The sequence below is a fragment of the Bos mutus genome, chromosome 2 (genome assembly GCF_027580195.1).
Source record: "Bos mutus isolate GX-2022 chromosome 2, NWIPB_WYAK_1.1, whole genome shotgun sequence".
Taxonomy (NCBI): Eukaryota; Metazoa; Chordata; class Mammalia; order Artiodactyla; family Bovidae; genus Bos; species Bos mutus.
In genome coordinates, this window is record NC_091618.1 from 110,227,595 (window position 1) to 110,248,373 (window position 20,779).

General features: G+C 45.8%; 1 protein-coding gene across 4 annotated transcripts in view; it reads left to right on the top strand.

Annotated features, from left to right (window-relative positions):
• The first annotated feature begins 10,099 nt into the window (after positions 1 to 10,099).
• LOC102271300 (glutamate-rich protein 2) overlaps positions 10,100 to 20,779 on the top strand; it is an 81,878-nt gene continuing 71,198 nt past the window's right edge. The window contains exons 1-3 of one of the 4 annotated variants that reach the window (XM_070358225.1): positions 10,100 to 10,331; positions 10,666 to 11,068; positions 11,769 to 19,050. In XM_070358225.1, the coding sequence (XP_070214326.1) occupies positions 11,018 to 11,068; positions 11,769 to 12,911 (1,194 nt within the window). In that variant the 5' untranslated portion in view covers positions 10,100 to 10,331; positions 10,666 to 11,017 and the 3' untranslated portion in view covers positions 12,912 to 19,050. Of the gene's footprint in view, positions 11,069 to 11,768; positions 19,051 to 20,779 lie in introns of those variants that run through there. The other 3 variants (XM_070358222.1, XM_070358239.1, XM_070358254.1) reach the window with 3 other exon arrangements.

Here is a 20,779-nt window from a genome sequence, read left to right on the forward strand (position 1 = left end):
AACTGTCTTTCTCCTTGAGAGACACAGAGAGCAGACATCTCATGTGGGTCTGACACTTTAACCATGAGGCAAATAACAAACACCTTGTTATGTGGCTAAAAAATTACCCAGGTTTCTTGTTAAATACCACCGCTGCAGAACCACAGACACATACATTGCTTTTCTGATAACAGAAAGACTTGCATTCCTCAGGGTGGCACTCCATCCTGAAGGTTAAAAGGATGCCCTCTGAAGTAACATTGCTGCTGCTGCTAAGTCTCTTCAGTCGTGTCCGACTCTGTGTGACCCCATAGACGGCAGCCCACCAGGCTCCCCCGTCCCTGGGATTCTCCAGGCAAGAACACTGGAGTGGGTTGCCATTTCCTTCTCCAACGAGTGAAAGTGAAGTCTCTCAGTCGTGTCCGACTTCTAGCGACGCCATGGACTACAGCCTACCAGGCCCCTCCATCCATGGGATTTTCCAGGCAAGAGTACTGGAGTGGGTTGCCATTGCCTTCTCCGTTACCTGGATCCAAATCCAGTAACAGGATGTAGGATCCTGGGCAAATAACTTAACTCCTCTGTGCCACATTCCCCCCATCCATAAAATAGGGTTGTAAGAGATTTGATGAGACCCCACATCGCTGTGATGGGCAGCAGCAGGATGAGCTTCCAGGACGTGACCACATACGCACACAGCAAGTGAAAGTGCCTGGTACACAGGGCACAGGCAGTGACCACCCAGAGGCCACTACCAGCATGCCGGAGAGATCGTGCTGCAAACCCACCACCTCATAGCACTCCTTTTTTCCAGCCCATGAGCTACCCCCACCCCTCCATCCAGGGTGAGGCTAGACTCAGAGGGTTAAAAAACAGAGAGAGTCCAGAGTTTTTTGTTTCTTGTTATGCAGACAGAATCTTTATTAGACCTGCATCCAATTAATGCATGTTTTCATTTTTTGCTATGTCCAGATCAAATTCCCAGAAATTTATGTATAAAATTATTGTGTAGCTTAGCAGAAAGATTTATCACTTTCTTCTGTTTTAAGGGGGGAAAAATGATCCCACAAATAACAGGACAAGGAAAATCGTTCAATAGTCCCATTTTCTATCAGCATTGGAGAAACAACTTAGGCACCACTCAGTTTTTCCACTGTGTTGTGTGACCTCAGGAAGCCAACCACTCACGTCTCTGGGCCTCAGTTCTTTCATCTGCCATCAATGTCTTCCCCGCGGTCCCACGACCCAACTGTGGTTCCACTGCGAGTTCTTCTGTCCTCAGTACTGGATTCCAAACCCCCCAGGCAGGGCACATCTTCTCTATGTCCAGGATCCCCCACTGTGCCTGAGTGCACGGACTCTGCACTCATACAGACGGGGTTCCCTGAGCCGCGAAAGATGGGAGATGAGCAGAAGGAGCTTGAGCTTCTGCCAGCTCCTGCAATGGCCTCAGCCCTAGCACTTCTCTGTGCCACTATTTCTCCTGGCATCAAGTGATTATGGTCACAAATCAAAACACAGGGTCATTTTAAAACATGACTATTAATAGACAAACTAAAATAGGAAATGATATTCTTAAGAAAGGAAGTTTGGAAGCCAGCTATGCTCACCACTGTACCACCAATGCCAGCCTCTAAGAAAAGAAGCTAGGTACTATCTTTTCTAGGATGTTTTGTGTAAGGGGGCCTTGTCTGCACTTAAAGATCACTCATAGCCATGCTGTTGAAAGCAATATTTTTGCTTACAGCCCAAGGCAATTTTATATGCCTCAAAAAAAACAGCAGGTTTATGTGGGGACCTCCCTCCCACAGAGGCAGGTAGCACCCCAAAACTTCTCCTCCTGCCCCATATGACAGCCCCCACAGCAGGACATCTGCACTGTCCATCTCCTTACGAGACAGGAGGGGTAAGGATAGGGGCCACATTCTTGTCTGAGGAAGTCCAAGTGCCAGTAGAGTGGACTACAAGGCAGGGCTTAATCGTGTGGTGGAGTAAAATACACAGGACAAGGCCCGGCACGGATAGGTGTAAGCGTCACCTGATCTGCGAATCATTTCTTACAGCACTTTTAGTGTGGAATTCCCTCACCCCCTTCACTCTCAGCAGTGGCTTTACCATGTACCTTTTTTTAAAAAAAATTGAAGTATGGTTGATTTGGGCTTCCTTGGTAGCTCAGCCGGTAAAGAACCCGCCTGCAATGCAGGAGACCCCAGTTCAATTACTAGGTTGGGAAGATCCCCTGGAGAAGGGATAGGCTACCCACTCCAGTATTCATGGGTTTCCTTGGTGGCTCAGACAGTAAAGAATCCGGGAGACCTGGCTTCGATCCCTGAGTTGGAAGATCCTCTGGAGAAGGGCATGGCAACCCACTCCAGAATTCCTGCCTGGAGAATCACCATAGACAGAGGAGCCGAGCAGGCTGCAGTGTATGGGGTTGGACACGACAAAGAGTCGGACACGACTGAGTGACTCAGCACAGCACATGTGAAACTAATTTACACAAAGTGTTAGTTTCAGATGTGTAATAACTATACATACATATATATTTATACACATTTATCCTTTTACGGATTCTTTTCTATTGTATTATGGGGCAATGGCACCCCACTCCAGTACTGTTGCCTAGAAAATCCATGAATGGAGGAGCCTGGTGGGCTGCAGTCCATGGGATCGCTAAGAGTTGAACAAGACTGAGCGACTTCACTTTCACTTTTCTCTTTTATGCATTGGAGAAGGAAATGGCAACCCACTCCAGTGTTCTTGCCTGGAGAATCCCAGGGACGGGGGAGCCTGGTGGGCTGCCGTCTATGGGGTTGCACAGAGTCAGACACGACTGAGCGACTTAGCGACTTAGCTATGGGTTAGTATAAGATATGAATACAGTTCCTTATGCTATATAGTAGGTCCTTGTTGTTAATTTTATATAAATATGTATCTTTTAATTCCAAACTCCTAATTTATTCCTCCCCCTCTTTCCCTTTGGCAACTATAACTTTATTTTCTATGTCTGTGTGTCTGCTTCTGTTTTGTAAATAAGTTCATTTGTGTCATTTTTTTAGATTCCACATATATGTAACATTATATGATTACTTGTCTTTCTGCCTGGCTTACTTCACTTGGTATGGTAATCTCTACGTCCATCCATGTTGCTGCATACTTTGTGCTTTAAACGAATAAATAAGGAGCTTCCCCTTGAGTTTCATTTGGCATGGCCCCCAGCAGAAGTTCCTTCCTGCAGTTAGACTTGCTAACCTCTCTCTGCTCCTCATTAAAGGAAGCCCTCACATCTCTCCTGCAAGCCCCTAGTCTCTAGGCTCTCCACCTACAACCACGCCCTCTTTCTAACATTTCCTTTTATCCATACCCTAAAACACAAATGCAGCGCTTTGCCTTGACCCTGCTGTCGGATCCAGCCGCTGCTTAGACTCATAATCCTCTTCCTATCCCCACCTCAGCTCTGAAGATGGATCCTCAAAAGTTTCCTCCTAAATCCGATGAACTCTTTTTCTTACTACCCTTTCCTCTAGCTCTTTACCCCTTTGGTCATGTCCAGTGATCTTGCTCTTCTCCTACCTGTACATTTTTTGTTTTCTCTGGGCTTTCTCGACTCTTTTCCCCGTGGCTGCTTTGATGGTGCTTCTCCCTCTGTTCATCTTCTAATTGGAGTTTCCTCACAAATTCTATAGCTTTTCTCTACCTGGTTGACCTCCACTCACTTCAGTGAGCTCACCTATTCCACCATCACTGCTTTTCAAAAGTTTGTAATTCCTTATCTCTAGTCTTATCGCTCACTTGCACTGCCCACTCTCCACCCTTCTGGCTTTCTGCAAGCATTTCCCCCAAACATCCAGTTCACAGTTTAGACTCAACAGCCCCAAACTGAATTCAGTACTACCAGTCTGTCTGTCTTCCTTAATCTCCCATTTTCATCAGCAACTGAACCATTCTTACTGCTTCACAGGCTAAGCTTTCAGTTCCTTTTGAATTTTTACCAGCTTTATTGAAATATAACCATGTATCATACCATTCATCCATTTAAAGTGGTTTCTAGTATATTCACAGAGTTGTGCAACCATCACCACAATCTTAGAATATTTCACCCCCACCAAAAGAAAAAAGCAGTCCAAGAACAATCATTCCCTCCTCTTCCTACCCACCACCCCGCGGAGCCTGGCAACCACTAATATATTTTCTGTCTCTGGATTTGTCTAGTCTAGACATTTCATATAAATGGAAACATACTATAAATGATCTTTTGTGACTGGTTTCTTCCACATAATATAATCTTTTCAAAGTTCATTCATGTTGTAACAGGTGTCAGTATTTCGGACTTTTTACAGCTGAATAATATTCCATCATATAAATGTAACACGTTTTGTATATCCATTCATCAATTGACACACATGTGAGCTGTTTCTACCTTTTGGCTGTTGTGAAAGCCAAATAATGACTTGTATTTCAGTGATGGCTAATGCTGTTGAGCGTCTTTTCATGTGCTTATTTTCCTTTTGCATATCTACTTTGGAGAAAAGTCTATTCAGATACTTTGCCTTTTGAAAAAGTGTGTTAGTTTTCTATTGTTGAGTTGTAAGATTTCTTTATACATTATGGATACAAGTCTCTTATTAGATGCATCATCAGTAAATGTTTTCTCCTATTCTATGAGTTTTTTCAGTTTTGATAGTATTCTTTGAAGCACAAAGTTATAAATTTTTACAAAGTCCAATTTATTTTTCTTTTGCCACTTATACTTTTGGTGTATCTAAGAAGGTGTTGCCTAACCCAAGGTCATGAGGCCTTAATCCTATGTTTTCTTCTATGACTTTTATACTTCAACTCTTGTATTTAGATCTATGATCCATTTACTTTTTATGTGTGATGTAAATAAAATGGCCAACATCATTCTTTTACATGTGGACATCCAGTTCTCCCAGCACCATTTGTCAAGAGAGGGATCTTTATTTTTCCCTTTGTTTCATCTTATTCCAACCTGTCAATCAAGTTTTGCTTTTTTTCCCTTTAAAATGTTTGTCATCCTTTCACTACCCACACTAGTTCCCAGATTACAGCTTTACCATCTCACACTTAGATAACTGCATCTGCATTTATCCCTCCAAGTGCTCAGCAAGCCAACCCTCCTAAAGCAGGAAATTTAATAAATGAATTGAATTTATGTAATTCCCCTGCTAAGAAGTCTACACTAAAGCCCTACTACATATAGCATCTGGGCCAAACTCTATTCCTTAATTCTCTAACCTGGCTCCACTGTGTTTACACTAGCAAATCCAAGATGTAGAATTTCATCTTTCATGGTTATTCAGCTTCTCCCCTAAGGGGAGTTCTCTTTCATTGCTGTACTTTACCCTCTCTATGAATTAAAATTCCATAGGTCCTTAAAGTCTCCTTCAAATGCCAGCTCCCTAATAAGCCTCCCTTAACTACTCCAGCCCTCAGTAGTGCTCTCCTTTGAGTCCCTACTGCATTTGTGTGTTCTGTAGCACCAACCACTAGGCAGATGACACTGTTACACACAATTCTACTCTACCACCCAACACCAATAAGCATCTACTGAAGTTCACAGCGCTGTACGGGCATGACACACTTATGCAACTCTTGTTTCCTTCTGCCATCAAATGGAGGAGTCTAACTGGATGAGATAAATTATCCCTCCCAGATTTAGAATTCCACTTATCCATCCATTACATACTGATCCAAATTTGAAGCTTAAAATGAAAGTGAAATTCACTCAGTCCTGTCTGACTCGTTGTGACCCTAGGGACTTCACAGTTCATGGAATTCTCCAGGCCAGAATACTGGAGTGCGTAGCCTTTCCCTTCTCCAGGGGATCTTCCCAACCCAGAGATCGAATCCAGGTCTCCCACATTGCAGGCAGATTCTTTACCAGCTGAGCCACAATGGAAGCCCAAGAATACTGGAGTGGATAGCCTATGGCTTCTCCAGGGGATATTCCCAACCCAGAAACCAAACCAGGGTCTCCTGCATTGCAGGTGGATTCTTTACCAACTGAGCTATCAGGAAGCCCACTGAAACTTAAGCTTAAAGTTAATTCAAGGTCTCCAGTTCAAGACACTTTCAAACTAAGCTTGTGTTTTCCAAAGATTCCTAGAATTGTAATTCCTTGTTACTGAATCATCTTGGCTGTAATAATGATCCAGGCCCTGTTTCAGACACAAGTATTAGGGCATCTGTGATTTGGTCTGCAGTTTAAACTGCAGAAGTTCTCCAAATCCTCAAAGTTAACTTAGAGTGTGTCAGATTGAAACCCCCACCCACCCACCAACCATTAAAAAAAAAAAAACTTTCAAATTGAAGGGGCAAAGTTTGATCCCTTTTCTGTTGAGAGTTGAAAACAACAATAGCAGCTTTCTGCTCTAGCAGGACTTCAAAAGGCTGCCGAGTAACTGCTCTAAGAATGCTTGGTTGTAGATGGCTGAAGAAAACGCACAGGCATCCTCCTGCGACTCTGCTCTACTACCACCAGGAAAATTCTGCCTTCTCTCCCCTCCCAGCACCTTTAATAAACCAACGATTGGTACTGTATTAACTAGGTGAATGCAGAATCTTGCAAGGTTAAAGCTTTTCGCAGAGTGGGGCGAGACTGGGCAGTCAAACAACACCCTGCTCTATAGAGCCAGTGAATTAAGAATTTGTTGAAATGACCTAAATTATGTATAGATTTTTTAAAAAGTCAACCGAAGATGGGAGACCTGTTGGATTGATCCCAGGGGCATGGGTCCCCTTTGCTGAAAGAAAATGCCTGAGAGGTACCAGGCCCATCACGAAGTTGCAACCCCAGAGCTCTCAGTAAACACGTTTTTCTGTAGTAGTTTCCGGAGCGAGCACAGCAGGTCCGTCCATAGCAGGGATGCCTGTGCGGGTTCACCTACCCGCCTCTCCTCGCAGGTGGCACCCAGTCAGCGCTCGCCGCCCTCCCTCGAAGAAACCGCCAGGCAAACTTCGCAGCCTGGGAACCCTGCTGCTTGGAGAGCTGCTGCGAGAGCCGCTCCACTGCGCCAGGCGCCGCCCCGAGGCTAGTATTCAACCTCCCCGCCCCGCGCCGCGGTTAAAGTTTGCTCCCCATTCACCGCTTCCCACCCCTGCCCCGCACCCCCGCCTCCGCCCTCGGGCGGGAGGACCACAGAGGAGTTCCTGGGTCCTCCATGCACAAACACACCCACCAACAAAGGAAAGCCCATTAAATCTTCCCTCCTGCGAACTCGAGCCCCAGCGGATACTTCTTTGAACTGACCCCCGCCCCCGCAGCCCCCGAGCCGTCTGGGGCTCGCCGGGCCCTCCCGGGCTCACTCCCTCCTCCCGTCTGCGCACTTCTGCCGCGCGCTTGGTCTTTGATGTCTCTTTACATTATGGCAGAGCAGCCACACGCTCTTCCCGGGTGCGGGGCTTTGTGTAACGGAACTGACATTTGGCCTTGATACCTGTATCTCTTGGTGATTGCAACAAATTTCTAAAATAAATATTGTACTTTGATCTCCCGGCATTGCATTTTTAATGGACGCACCGAACATTACTTCATTAAGAATAAGTTTTTCAGGAGCCCCGAGTGCAAAGGTAGAGCGGATAAACAGCACTTTGTAAAAGTCTCTCTCCAAACTTCAGCTTGCGCCTGGGAGGGCTGGAATCCCCGAGGGTTTTCACAAATGGAGGGGAGGCCCAGAGCCAGGACTTCAGTCACGGGAGGGTCTACTGTGCATCCACAGTATCCTAAAGACTTTGAATATATTTACCTCTTTGAAGCCTATGAAGACTCTACATGGTGAACAGTTCTATAACCCCCATTTTACAAACTGGGAAACCGAAGTACAAGGCAGTTGAGTAACTTGCTGGCCAATGTCACCAACTGAAAAGTGGCATCTTGAAATCTGCCTTCAGAGTTTCAGAGTTGGAGCTATTAACACCAAGTCAGTACTCTCTCCCTGCTGGCCATTGATGGAGGTTTATTGGCTAATGGGGTATCTTGGAGAAAAGGTTCTCTTCTGTAACAACTATGGAGATGTGAATTGGGTTTTCTAGCCTTTGTTTGGAGAAGGCAATGGCAAGCCACTCCATACTCTTGCCTAGAAAATCCCATGGATGGAGGAGCCTGGTAGGCTGCAGTCCATGGGGTCTCTAGGAGTTGGTCGTGACTGAGCGACTTCACTTTCACTTTTCACTTTCACGCAATGGAGAAGGAAATGGCAACCCACTCCAGTATTCTTGCCTGGAGAATCCCAGGGATGGCAGAGCCTGGTGGGCTGCTGTCTATGGGGTCGCACAGAGTCGGACACGACTGAAGCAACTTAGCAGCAGCAGCAGCAGCAGCCTTTTTGTTTAAATAGCAATCAGATTTGGCAAATAAGAATGCCTCTAGCTTGCTTGTCCCAGCCTGGGCGGCACTCCCCCCAGGCATCCATAGTGGAGGTCGAAGAGTTTACAGTAGCTCAAAAGGAAGCACACTAAGGGACCAGGTCTGCTTCCACAGTGCGGAAAGGTGCCTGCATGAGTGTGCACTGTAGGACTCCCTGGCCTCTGACATGTATGCGGGAAAGGGCTCCTTCCTGTCCCAGGTTTCGCAGGTAATTGATTTCTGGTCTCCTGTGGAAAGATGTAGGTCTGCCCGGACTCGGGAGCAAAACACTAAGTCCCCTCTCTTTGCTGGCCCCCAGGGCACTGGGACCACCTCTTCAGCAGTCAGACTGTGTCAGCCGAGCTGTGCAGTCACTGCTCACCGATCTTGGGTGGCACCTTGTTGGAAAGAAGATGGGCATGCAAGGACAGGGCTTGCAAAGTGCTCAAACATAGTATTTGGGCTGCATTCAGCCCATTCCTCTTCAGCAAGATGTTTCTATTTGCTGGCTTTGGGCATGGAGGATGGCCTGGTATTGGGCTTTCCCGTGGCTCAGACGGTAAAGACTCCGCCTGCAGTGCTGAAGACCTGGGTTTGATCCCTGGGTTGGGAGGATCCCCTGGAGGAGGACATGGCAACCCACTCCAATATTCTTGCCTGGAGAATCCCCATGGACAGAGGAGCCTGGTGGGCTACAGTCCATGGGGTCGCAAAGAGTCAGACACAGGTGAGCGACTAAGCACACAGCATACAATGTGAGGGCAGAGGGCACCAATACACGGCCCAGACTCCGAATCAGAAGTTGGTGTTGGTTGGGCTAACCGCTGGCGCCGCAAGGCAAGTTGGACCACCTCATCCGACTTCTCATGTAAGTCTCCTGCGGTACCGGGAGAACCGTACCCAGGAAGGCTGGATGCAAGATGGTTCAGAGGATCCCTGCACGGTCTGTGGCCTCTCAGAGAGGAAGCGGTGTACCCGGAGGTTGTACGCGGAGCGGAGTAGGCCCAGCCCAGGAGGCCCACTCTGCTGAGCGGTCACACGGACCTTGGCCGCCGGCGGGAGGCCTCAGCGGCTATTCCCGGCCTCTAATGCCTTCCAACGCGGTAAAGACACCGCGGAGCCCCGCCTGCCCTACCGGATGAGATCTGGGTGTCCGGACGGCCCCCGCAGGACGCTCCCTGGGCCGGAGGCAGGCAGATGGCCAGCTGTCCCTCCTGGGCCGGGCAATGGCTGGCAGCGAAGGTTTGGGGGAGTATACACTGTGGGGAGCGTTTTCCTGAGCCCAAGGAAGCGTGTCCCGAGACTGAAGAACTTTTTCTTTACAAAGGTGACAGGAACAACAGTTTTTATGGACTTTTCTTTCCAGTTAGAGAGCCACCCTCGTACAACCTCTGGTTTGCTCAAAGACAGCATCTACAGGCTTCCTCCCCCGCGCGTTACTGTTTTCTCCCGGTAGTTCCTTGCAGGTGTGTGCAGCTTGCAAGAGGGCGCACTCGCCTGGTGGGCCTTAGCGCAGCGGTGGGGATTTCTAGTATCTCTGGGGGTTTCAGTGGGGCCTCATAGAGGTCAGGGCCCTGCCCAGAGAGAGAAAAGCGAGATAGCAGATATTTTTCCCTCGGGTTGTCCTGGGTGTCCTGCCAAGCTTAGCTTTGGCGGTAATCACGGCTTGGGTTTTTCCCAGGCTCACTATTTGCAAAAGTTGTGGCCGGAGAACTTCCAGATCGTCAGGAGGAACGTCGCAAGAGAGGCGGGAGGCACTGGAGCGTGTGCGCTACTATCCAGCGCCCTGGGCGGCCGCCCGGCCCCGCCCAGGGTCACAGAGCTGCCGGCCTCTCGGCTGCCGCCCGTTTGGAGATGGAGGCGGGAGCACGCGGCAGCGGGGCGCGGGGCTTCCGGTGCCCAGCCCCGGGAACTCCCTCGGGTCCAAGGTGTGCTAGGAGTGAGGATGTGCTCGGGCCTCTGCGTTTGCTGTCCGGCTGTAGGGTGTGTAAGTACGTTGGGAGAAGAGAATTACCCTCATCTTCGTCTCCAAGTCCCGCGCCTGGAAGCCGAAGGCAGATTTCTCTGGAGATAACAAAGACACTTTGTCACTTTGGGCGCTGCCTCGGTGCAAATCTTTAATTGCAAGGGAGTAGGGGAAAGAGGGGGATCGAGTGTCTCAAGCAACCCAAGCGCGGGTCTCCAGGCGGCAAGGCCCCCTTTGATCAGGAAAATCCAATTATTTGTGTATATACATTTCCCACATAGTGATTACTTCATTAATTGTCCCGCCTTTATCTCCTCCCTTCCCATCCCCCCTAATAATCAGTTCTTTTATCCAGACCAACAAACACACCATAGGAGCTTTGTGGATTCAAAGGATTTGCTTTCGCTTCTGAAAGAGCCGCTATTCTTTGATGATTGGGTAGCGGCAAACTTCAAAGCCATAAATCTTCCCTCTGACTGGCTGGCGGCCCAGCAAAGTCCTTATCAAATTCTTGGAGGTGATCCTGAAGCGCTCAGACCGCGCGCGGGGCGAGCGAGCGGGGTGCGGCGAGGGGCGCGGGCAGGGAGGGCCCCAGCGCGCAGGGCGGGCGCCAGGAAGGGACGCTAGGCGGCCCTTCGTCCTCGCCCTCTGGTCTCCATGCCTCAGCAGCGCCCTGCTCCGCAGCCAGCGGCCCGCAAGCCGTAGCCATGGCCGCCGTGGCCGTCCTCCGGAACGACTCGCTACAGGCCTTCCTACAGGTCAGGGCTGGGCTTGGAGGCGGGCGAGGGAAAGGTGGGAAGGGCCGTGTCTGGATCTTTCCTGGTACTCTGTGCCTCCTGAATTTCAAAGAGAATCCCGCTAGGTGGGTGCCAATGAAGTGAGACATAGGGGTGCCCGTACCAACTTCACACCCAACCTTGGTGTCAAGAGTGTGGCCTCTGCGGGGAGGGACGCGCGTATGCGGGGGTTGTTCGGAGGTGCGCCTCTGGCTGAAAACCGGCCCCAGCTCACAGCGCTGGGCCCTCCTGGGGCGGGCGGAGGAGGAGCGCGAGAGTAGAGTGGAAATGAGAGCTTAAAAGATGGGAGGGAAGGTAGATGAGCAGCCGGGCTGTGGGTGTTTCCAGACCCTTTCTGACCGCGGAGTCGGGAGTGGCCCGTCGGATCGCTCCCCTCCTACTTTGTGCCTGCTTCCTTTGAGACTGGATAGCGACTCTCTGCACCAAGTAGTTTAACAGGAAGCGCTCGCGCTTTCTGCATCCAGGTAGCGAGGGCACCAAAAGTTTCCCCTAACTGGTGGGTGCGTGCGCAGGGTGCGGCGGCCAGGGCAGGGACTGCCGGGACAGGGGAGGGGCGGCGGTATTACAGCCGGCGTGCGGGAGGCGGGCCGACCCGGAGACCGCGCTTGGAGCGCTTAACCTTTTGTCTCTTCTCCGCCCTCCCCTGCCGCCGCCTATGCAGGACCGCACCCCCAGCGCCTCCCCGGACCTGGGCAAGCATTCGCCCCTGGCGCTGCTAGCCGCCACCTGTAGCCGTATCGGCCAGCCGGGCGCCACGGCGCCCCCGGATTTCCTGCAAGTGTCCTACGACCCCGCGCTGGGCTCGCCCTCCAGGCTCTTTCACCCGTGGACCGCTGACATGCCAGCGCACTCGCCCGGCGCACTGCCGCCCCCGCACCCCAGCCTGGGGCTGACACCACAGAAATCGCACCTGCAGCCGTCCTTCGGGGCGGCGCACGAGCTGCCGCTTACACCCCCTGCCGACCCCTCGTACCCCTACGAGTTCTCGCCGGTCAAGATGCTGCCCTCGAGCATGGCGGCGCTGCCCGCCAGCTGCGCGCCCGCCTACGTGCCCTACGCGGCCCAGGCCGCGCTGCCCCCCGGCTACTCCAACTTGCTGCCCCCGCCGCCGCCGCCACCGCCGCCCACGTGCCGCCAGCTGTCCCCCAACTCGGCCCCCGACGACCTCCCGTGGTGGAGTATCCCGCAGGCCGGCAGCGGTCCGGGAACCTCGGGGGTTCCAGGGGGCAGCCTCTCTGGCCCCTGCGCCGGGGGCCCCCACGCGCCGCGCTTCCCCGCTACGGCGGCCGCCGCTGCAGCTGCCGCCGCCGCGCTGCAGCGGGGCCTGGTGTTGGGCCCGTCGGACTTCGCGCAGTACCAGAGCCAAATCGCTGCGCTGCTGCAAACCAAGGCCCCCCTGGCGGCCACGGCCAGGAGGTGCCGCCGCTGCCGCTGCCCCAACTGCCAAGCGGCGGGCGGCGCCCCGGAGGCAGAGCCGGGCAAGAAGAAGCAGCACGTGTGCCACGTGCCGGGCTGCGGCAAGGTGTACGGCAAAACGTCGCACCTGAAGGCGCACCTGCGCTGGCACACGGGCGAGCGGCCCTTTGTGTGCAACTGGCTCTTCTGCGGTAAAAGCTTCACGCGCTCGGACGAGCTGCAGCGGCATCTGCGGACTCACACGGGCGAGAAGCGCTTCGCCTGCCCCGAGTGCGGCAAGCGCTTCATGCGCAGCGACCACCTCGCGAAGCACGTTAAGACGCACCAGAATAAGAAGCTCAAAGTTGCTGAGGCCGGAGTAAAGCGGGAGGACCCGCGGGACCTGTAAGCCCATCTAGGGGCTAATCGAGACCTCTCCTGCCTCGGGCTCCCTACCCAGCACCTCTTCGGGGAGGTTCGGGTGCGGGGAGGCGGGTGGCCTGTGGGCAGCCGGCCAAAGGGAGACCTAAGAGAGGCACTTGCCTCTTCCTGCTTGCCTGCCTCCCAGGGCGACGCCAGGCCTCCAGCTCCCTGGCCGGCCTGTGGACGGGACCCTGTATCCAGGAGGAGCAGGGGTGGTAGAGTTGAGAGCTCGGCGCCAGGAAAAAGAGGCTCTGAACCATTTTCCCCCAGTCTGGGAGACCTGAATTTAGGGGGACCCATCCTGGGCTGACCTTTGTGTATAGCAGACGCTACTGAAATCAAAACGGAAGGACCTTGAGAGATTTGAAATCGTGCTCAGAGTTTTTTGCTAGGACTTGGGCCGGGCTCTGTACAGGTTATTTAATAGCTTTCTTAATAATTATAATATTAATTAAAATGTTACTTTTGTCCTCAGCTCCATGCAGAGCTACAGCATGAATTGTCTCTGTAAAGCAATCAGCAGTTGCAGCGTGAAAATAAATACGTTAACTCCGGGGTCACCTCGGCAAGACCCCGCTGAGCCGGTCTCACTTGATCTTTTCTTCTTCCGGGAGGCTTTACAAAGCGGTCAGGTTTCGCCAGGAATTTGAAGGCTCCTGTGGGCTGCCTATGTCCGAGGCTTCTTTGGTTTGGAAGGTTCTGGGCACGTAAGTTGGGCGCAAAGATGCGGAAAGTAGGAGGGCAGGGTCAGTTTTGTGGTTAAGAGGTTAGGGTAAGATTTTCCCATCACACCTTGAGTTTCTCGCGCGGCCTTAGGACTTGACCGGAGACTGTCGGGCTTCTTTTAAAAGTTGATACCTGCTGTACATATAGTACGCGATCTTTTTATCTGGTGAATTGCCTGTGTCTTTCTGGTTGTTGGTACTCTCAGAGTTCACAGGTAAACTGGGCTTCCTCCTGGCAGCCGGCCATGCTGCGGTCTGCAGAAGTGCTAGTAACTCAAGGATCTGTTCAAGATGAGATTCTGGACAGTTACAGAGTAACTGGGGGCCCTTTTTCAGATGGGTCTTTGCTCCGGAAAGAACCGCCTCTCTGTATTTCAGCCCCGTCATGATACACAACTTTGTCTTGCTTGTTCTCTTAATTCTTTTGCCGTGGAAATCATACCAGTATTGTTTCACAACAGCCACTTTGGGATTTCTCCCTAGGCCTGGAAGTTTAGCTCCCTTTTGTGTCTTGGGACTTTATTTTTTCAACCACTGCAGTAGACTAAGATTTTTCTCAGGGAGGAGCCAGGAATACTCATCTCTAGGTTTTTCACCTGTCTCTAAAATGTGAAAATTTAAATGTGAAGTTTACAACTGTTTGAGTTTTTAACCTGAAACTGAAACCTCAATTTCTGACTTAGAACTAGCAAAGAACAGAAATTGTTCTCAATTTTGTCAGTGTTAAATTGACTGGTATCATTAATGCCAAATTTCCATGGGACTAGTTTTTTTTCATGGTAGTAGAGGTGTATATAAATTGATAGGATTTCACAGTTAACACACTGTGTTACCTTGCCTTTTGTTTGAAGTCAAACTTAGGGGTAAGTTCTTGAAAAGCAGGAGGGTTGTGCCCCGAGAACTAATGTATTAAGTACAACTCAACCAGCAACATAATTGAGATGAAAATTACTTTTACACTCCTAAGAAATAGCATTTTTTACTTTGTAATTTGGGACAAGGTAATAACTACTAAAATCATTATGGGAATAGGTCTTAGAACCAGTTACTCTTGTTAGGGATTTGGGGATTATTTAATGACAGATTGGAATTCTTTACCTGGGAAGGGCAGTTTGAGCTGCCTAAATTCTCAAGGCTATGACGTTTGCAAGTGATAGTAATAAAGATGCTGCACAGTAACACTAATATACATCTAATGTGTGATCTTAATCTACATCAAGATTCTTGAGAATCATTTCTAGGAAGAAGTACAGAAACTCTCACACCTGAACCATGCCCTGAGATTGACTTCAGAGCCCAAAAGGTTTTTTGGCAGATGGTAGGAAAAGAGGAATCCTTGTTAGAGAGTAAAAACACCAAGGGCTTCCTTTAGGCTTGAAATGATTCTCTTATGTGGAAGAGAATGCCCTTGGTAAAGAAATACAACTGACAATACTGTAGTGAATCTACTAGCTTATTGACAGCTATGATTGTTTAGCATTCAAACAGATGAAGTGTTGAAGATAAAGTTTCCTTATAACTTTAACTTTGTCATTAAGAAAAAAAAGGTAAAATGTATGAAATTTAGTCTCTAAACAGATAAGGTGTTGAAGACAGTTTTCTTATAACTTTGTGATGGTGAAGAGAAAGGTAAAATATATATGGAATTTATATAAAAATACAATATTTATAATTTTAAAAAGTAGAATGAAGTCATCTGATGAAAGATCACTTTCTTCTGTTTTTACTTAATTGAACCTGCAAATTTTAAAAGCTTGGTAAAAGTACAGGCTCTAGATCAACTTGGTACAGCTGAAAGACTGTTCCTTCCTCTCAGTGCAAATCTGTTTCAATTACTTTAGAAAAAAATTCTATGCCATTATTCAAGTAGAAGCCAGGAAGTCACAATAATGTGATATTATTATCCAAGTGTAGGAAAGCATTTCATGTTTATACTGAAAAATAAGCTAATAAATTCTCAGAAATACAAATTGGACAGTGAAGAAATGTATTAGATTATGTAAGCTGTTAAAATGTGAACTGCTGCTGCATGCTTTATTTGTTTCATTGAACTGCAACCTACTATGATATTAACCACTTAGGACTTCCAAAAATTATTTTAAAATACATCAGTATGCAAGAAAATATGCGTGAATTATGTAAATTAAGCACACTTAGCAGAAATTTTAATGAAATTCAAATTTAAAAGTTCAGAAGCAAATTACTGTTAATGTAAACTAAAATTTATTTTTTATGTGGAACTTAGCCATCATCCAAAAAGAAAGTTTGAATCCAGTTGAATCCACCAACTGGATTCAAGGCTTTACTTAAAGACCCCAGAACCCAATTCAACTGAGTTTTAAAAACCGATTGAAGAAACTATGTTAATGATGGCTTCAAGTGTCAATAGACATTTTTTAAGCAACTGTTTTAGTAGCATGCAAATATAATATAAAGATATTTCAGAAAATTCTAAAGTAAGTGTGACATGATTAAGTCATGTCACATTTAACACAGTTGATAAATGAACTATTTGAAAACATGAGAACATGGAGAAACTGAGTTATTACTAATTTAGGTAATTTGGAGTTACATGTTTCTGAACTTGTTAACAACTCTATAGTTTTCTGCTTTTCTTGAGGGATAATTGTGCAAATTTACCTTTAGCTGACCACTAACTTGGAATAGTTTTGGTAATGAAAGTAAATTATGTTAAAGAAAATACAACTGCATTATTCAGCATTGTATTAGTCTTTTCACTGTGTTGTATATGTTGCTTTATTTTCCTTTAAGTCAACCTAATAACACATACCTATTTGAAAAATTAATATTGATGAGATTGCTTCTGGCAGAAACCTGTGTCAAACAGTATTTGTAGAAAAGGCAGTTTTTCACCACAATTTGCCCTCGATTTCTATTCTAATACTTCTAGACTGTAGGTATTCAGTTTAAAGCAGCATCTTTCCCATTTGTTTTGGGTCTACTGTGAGAGTTTCACAGAATGTCACTAAAGCGGTCACTTGCCTACATTAACACCTACTAAGTTGTTCAGAGCTCAGAAATTGCGAACTACTTTTATTTGTGTTGGCTCACCACGTTAAATCATGACTAGTTATATAAACTAACACTATCTCACTAGAAAACCGTCGATTGGGGAATCAAATTCAAACCTTAGGCTTTGTTTTATGGTAAATGTAATTATGCTTTGCTAATGTACCAAATTGAGGGCCACTCAAAGCAAGTCATACTAATGTGTAATGGGGAACTTAAAAGAGTATGAGATCAAGGGCAGCTTTGAAATGAAAACATGTGCCAAAATAGTTTAATAAACTAGGAACGGATAAGGAAAACATCTCCATAGAAAGGTGAATGTTGGTAATGAGACATAGATTTGGATTAATACACCAAAATGACAGGTTTCATTATTGGGCCACTATAATGGTAACCTGATTCATGTAGCATTCAATATATGTGTAAACAGTAAATTTTTCTCTGTTGTTCAGACTCAGCACATTTTTGCATAAAGATCCTTGTGTTAATTGCTCCTCAATTGTTTTTAAAGAGTCTGCATTGTTCAAATTAATTTATGGACACTGTAACTTATATAATGGTCCTTTCTATAATGAATAAGTGATATTGTTCAGCAAAGAGGTAATCAAACAGTTATGGACAATCTTAAACTTTTTAAAAATAGTTTTACAGTTTCACTGTTAACAGTTTTTTATCAATTGAAGATTTGCATGTGATGATTGGTATAGTATTCATTTTCATGCTGACATTTTGATGACTTCCCTTTCTAGATTTTATATACTTCTCCTTCCATGTCTTTAGTAATTATGCTGAAGCATAATCCCTAACAGGGTATTTGACACTTAATTCATAATTCAACCCATGCATGTGAACTGCAGTAGTTTCTGCACAACACATAATAAAGTATATTAACTAATATATTTTGATTGTCTACCTAATACCAAAATTCAATTCAGGGAAATAAATCAAGTTCCTAGTTGGATACAGATCTTCCTTGACTTACAATGAGGTTACCTCCCTATAAACTCATCATGAGTTGAAAATATCATAAATTGAAATTGCGTTGAATACACCTAACCTAGCTTAGCTTAGGCTACCTTAAACATGCTCAGAGTACTTACAACTGGGCAAAATCATGTAGCACAAAGGCTATTTTATAATACGGTGTTGATTGTCTCATGCAGTTTATTCAATCCTGTACTGAAGTGAACAGCAGAATGGTTGTATAGGTACAGGGTGATTGCGTTTTGTTCGTTTACTCTGGTGACTGTGTGGCTCTCTGGTAACTGTGGCTCACTGCCCGGCCCAGCATCACAGGAACATCCTACAGCGTATTGCTAGTCCAGGAAAAGATCAAAATCTGAAGTTTGGTATCTGCTGAATGTGTATCACTTTCACACCATCAGAAAATCAAAATATTGTGTGTCGAGCTAGCGTAAGTTGGGAAAGTCCGTATATGAAAAATCTGCAGGGTTTCAGTTCTCAAAAAGTTGTTTCAGCATGATATTTGGTCTGCCTACTGTAACATGAAAGTTTGTTTTATAGCAAAACTATTTTTTCATTATTTGCCAAAACCGTAACATCAAAAATATACTAAAATTTTCTGAGGTCTAAGGCTATATCTAGATGTCACCTGATTTTTTAATATAAGGTTAAAAAGTGTATTAAAAATGTTTAATACAAGGTTAAAAAATGTTAAACTGTTCAGTTGCGTGGTTGCTTTCTAATGATTTTGTGTTTAGCATAATCTGAAACATGGGTGAAAAACATCTAGCCTTCAGCTTAATTTCAGCCAATTCACAAGGCAAGTATCAAAGGTAAATCCTCATTTATGCTTACAGTTGGGAAAACGTGTCTTAATTTGAAAAGTGTTCAGTAGCAATTTCCTAAAACTCTATGTAAGGTACCATGAAAGCTTATTTCTCTTATTTCTGCCTTTGCAAGTTTTATTCTTATATTCTGTATGTCTCTGCTTGTGGTTGCCACATGTCTTTGATATATCTGTGTCCATCTCTAGCATGGAAACTCATTTTGTGTCATATGTCTTTCTTCCTTTTCTTGGTGTATTTATGCCTATTATTTTATTTTGTTCTCTATTATGCAGGACTTGAAGGGTTCTAAACTCTAGTTATTTAAAACCTATTGTCTTTTTAATAGACATTTATATTCCTTGGTCTAAATTTTACATGTGAGTGAGTGAAATTTAGAGTTCTGTTTATAGATTCAAATCACGTTTTATTTTTGCAGTATATGACTGCTGTTTACTGTGGATTTGTGAACATCATTTTACTTCCAATTGATGAAAAAGTATTTCCGTCACAATTGAGAGTAAAATTGTCAAATATGGTAGAGGATTATGGTTTGAGTTAATACCCAGTTGGATAAATTTTAATTAGTAAAAAGCATTAAAAAGACGATTACCTAAATTTATAAACACAGCTCTTTATTTATTGAGCTAAGGACCTATAAGCATTTGGCTGTTTTTATTCCTTGTTAATGTTCTTATATTTAATGCAGACTTCATTTTCTCTCAAAGTCTTTATTCTCCTCTGTTTGATCCTTGATGAAGTTCATGTCATCTCTCCATAGTACCACAGACAACTGCCAAGAAAAGTCATTGTGGTGACAGTTTTATACTGAGTCTGGGTTTGGAATAGAAGGTTGCTGAGTTTTCTAAGGAGAAAGTACTCCTTCATGAGTCGTTATTCAGGCTTGTGAACAGCAGGCCCGCCCATCCTGAGCAGCTAGGAGCTGGAAGCTGGGTGCGGGGCTGCAGCTGCCCCCTTGCTTCTGTAGCATGGAGATCTTGAAGTGGGGGAAAGGGAAGCAGATCAGAGGGAATAACAGGACCATGGGGTATAACAGACATTTGGAAGATCCTGTTTAGACAGGACATTCCTAAAGGGGTGGAAATAGGGTCACTGTGTAGAAGCTGAAGGAAAAGGCTTGATCACTTTCTCAGTTAGAATGGACCCCTGGAAAGTGCCTTCCTTACCCCAGGTTGGTTCTTCTCTTTAATGGTTTCTTCTTTTTAAACCTAAGCTGAGTATAAGTAGGCAGTCAGGGAGACGTGGACCTCAACAAGTTGAAGTTGGAGGATCTTTACAGGCTCTTCTCAAGCTGAAATGCTTCAAATCTAAAATCTGTAAACTAAAAAATCCAAATACATTTTATTAAGGCTACTAAAGATACAACAGTAGTATGGGTATTCCTGGGATTCTGGCAACTGCTTTCAGAAATCCAGGTTTTGAAAATATATAGTTAAAGGCATTGAAGAGGAGCAAAGTAATTTGGGGTAAATCAGTTAGCCTCTCTGCAGAGTATTATCAGAATGTATTTCCATGCTCTTAATGTTGGTTTTTGACAATAACATTTCTGGGGGTGTCAGTCTTCATAAATGCTGTACCATAATGCACATCGCCAAGTCCTGTTTATATGTATGGAAATTTCATAGTACAGTGACAGAACTGAAAAGTAAAAGCAACTTTTCAATAATTATGTTAATATAACTATTTAGATTTACAAGCTTTGACCGAACTAAATTTAAAGACATCATACCCTTGAAGTCAGTTATGTTGATATATATAATTAAGAATATGAGCTGCATAATTAAATCATTATTTGTTATTTATAATACTAGATGCAGAAAACTCAGGCAAAACAAATTCAAAACATGTATACATAACTAAATTCAATTCACCTTTTATTTGATGACTAAGGTTCGTTGAGGATTCAAAGATGAACACAATCCTTCAAAGAGCTCACAATCATAAAGGAGATAAGACATGTACACAAATGAATGTAATACAAGGCCTAAGTAAAAAGCAATTAATGAACCTCCTATTACAACACAAAGGAAAGATAAATTAAATTACTGCAGGTAAAACAATATTAAATTATTTTATGCCTTAAATATTTCTGCTTTCACAAACAGTCCACAAACTCCACTTGTAGCATTCGGAAATCATTTCGGTTTTTACATAGAGCTGAGAGTTCAAGACAGTGTGGTCCCCAGACCAGCAACATTGGCATCACTTGGGAACTTGTTAGAAATGCAGATTCTTGGGTCCAGTTCCAAGTTAACTAAATCAGAAACTCTGGGGAAAGGACCCAGAAAAAT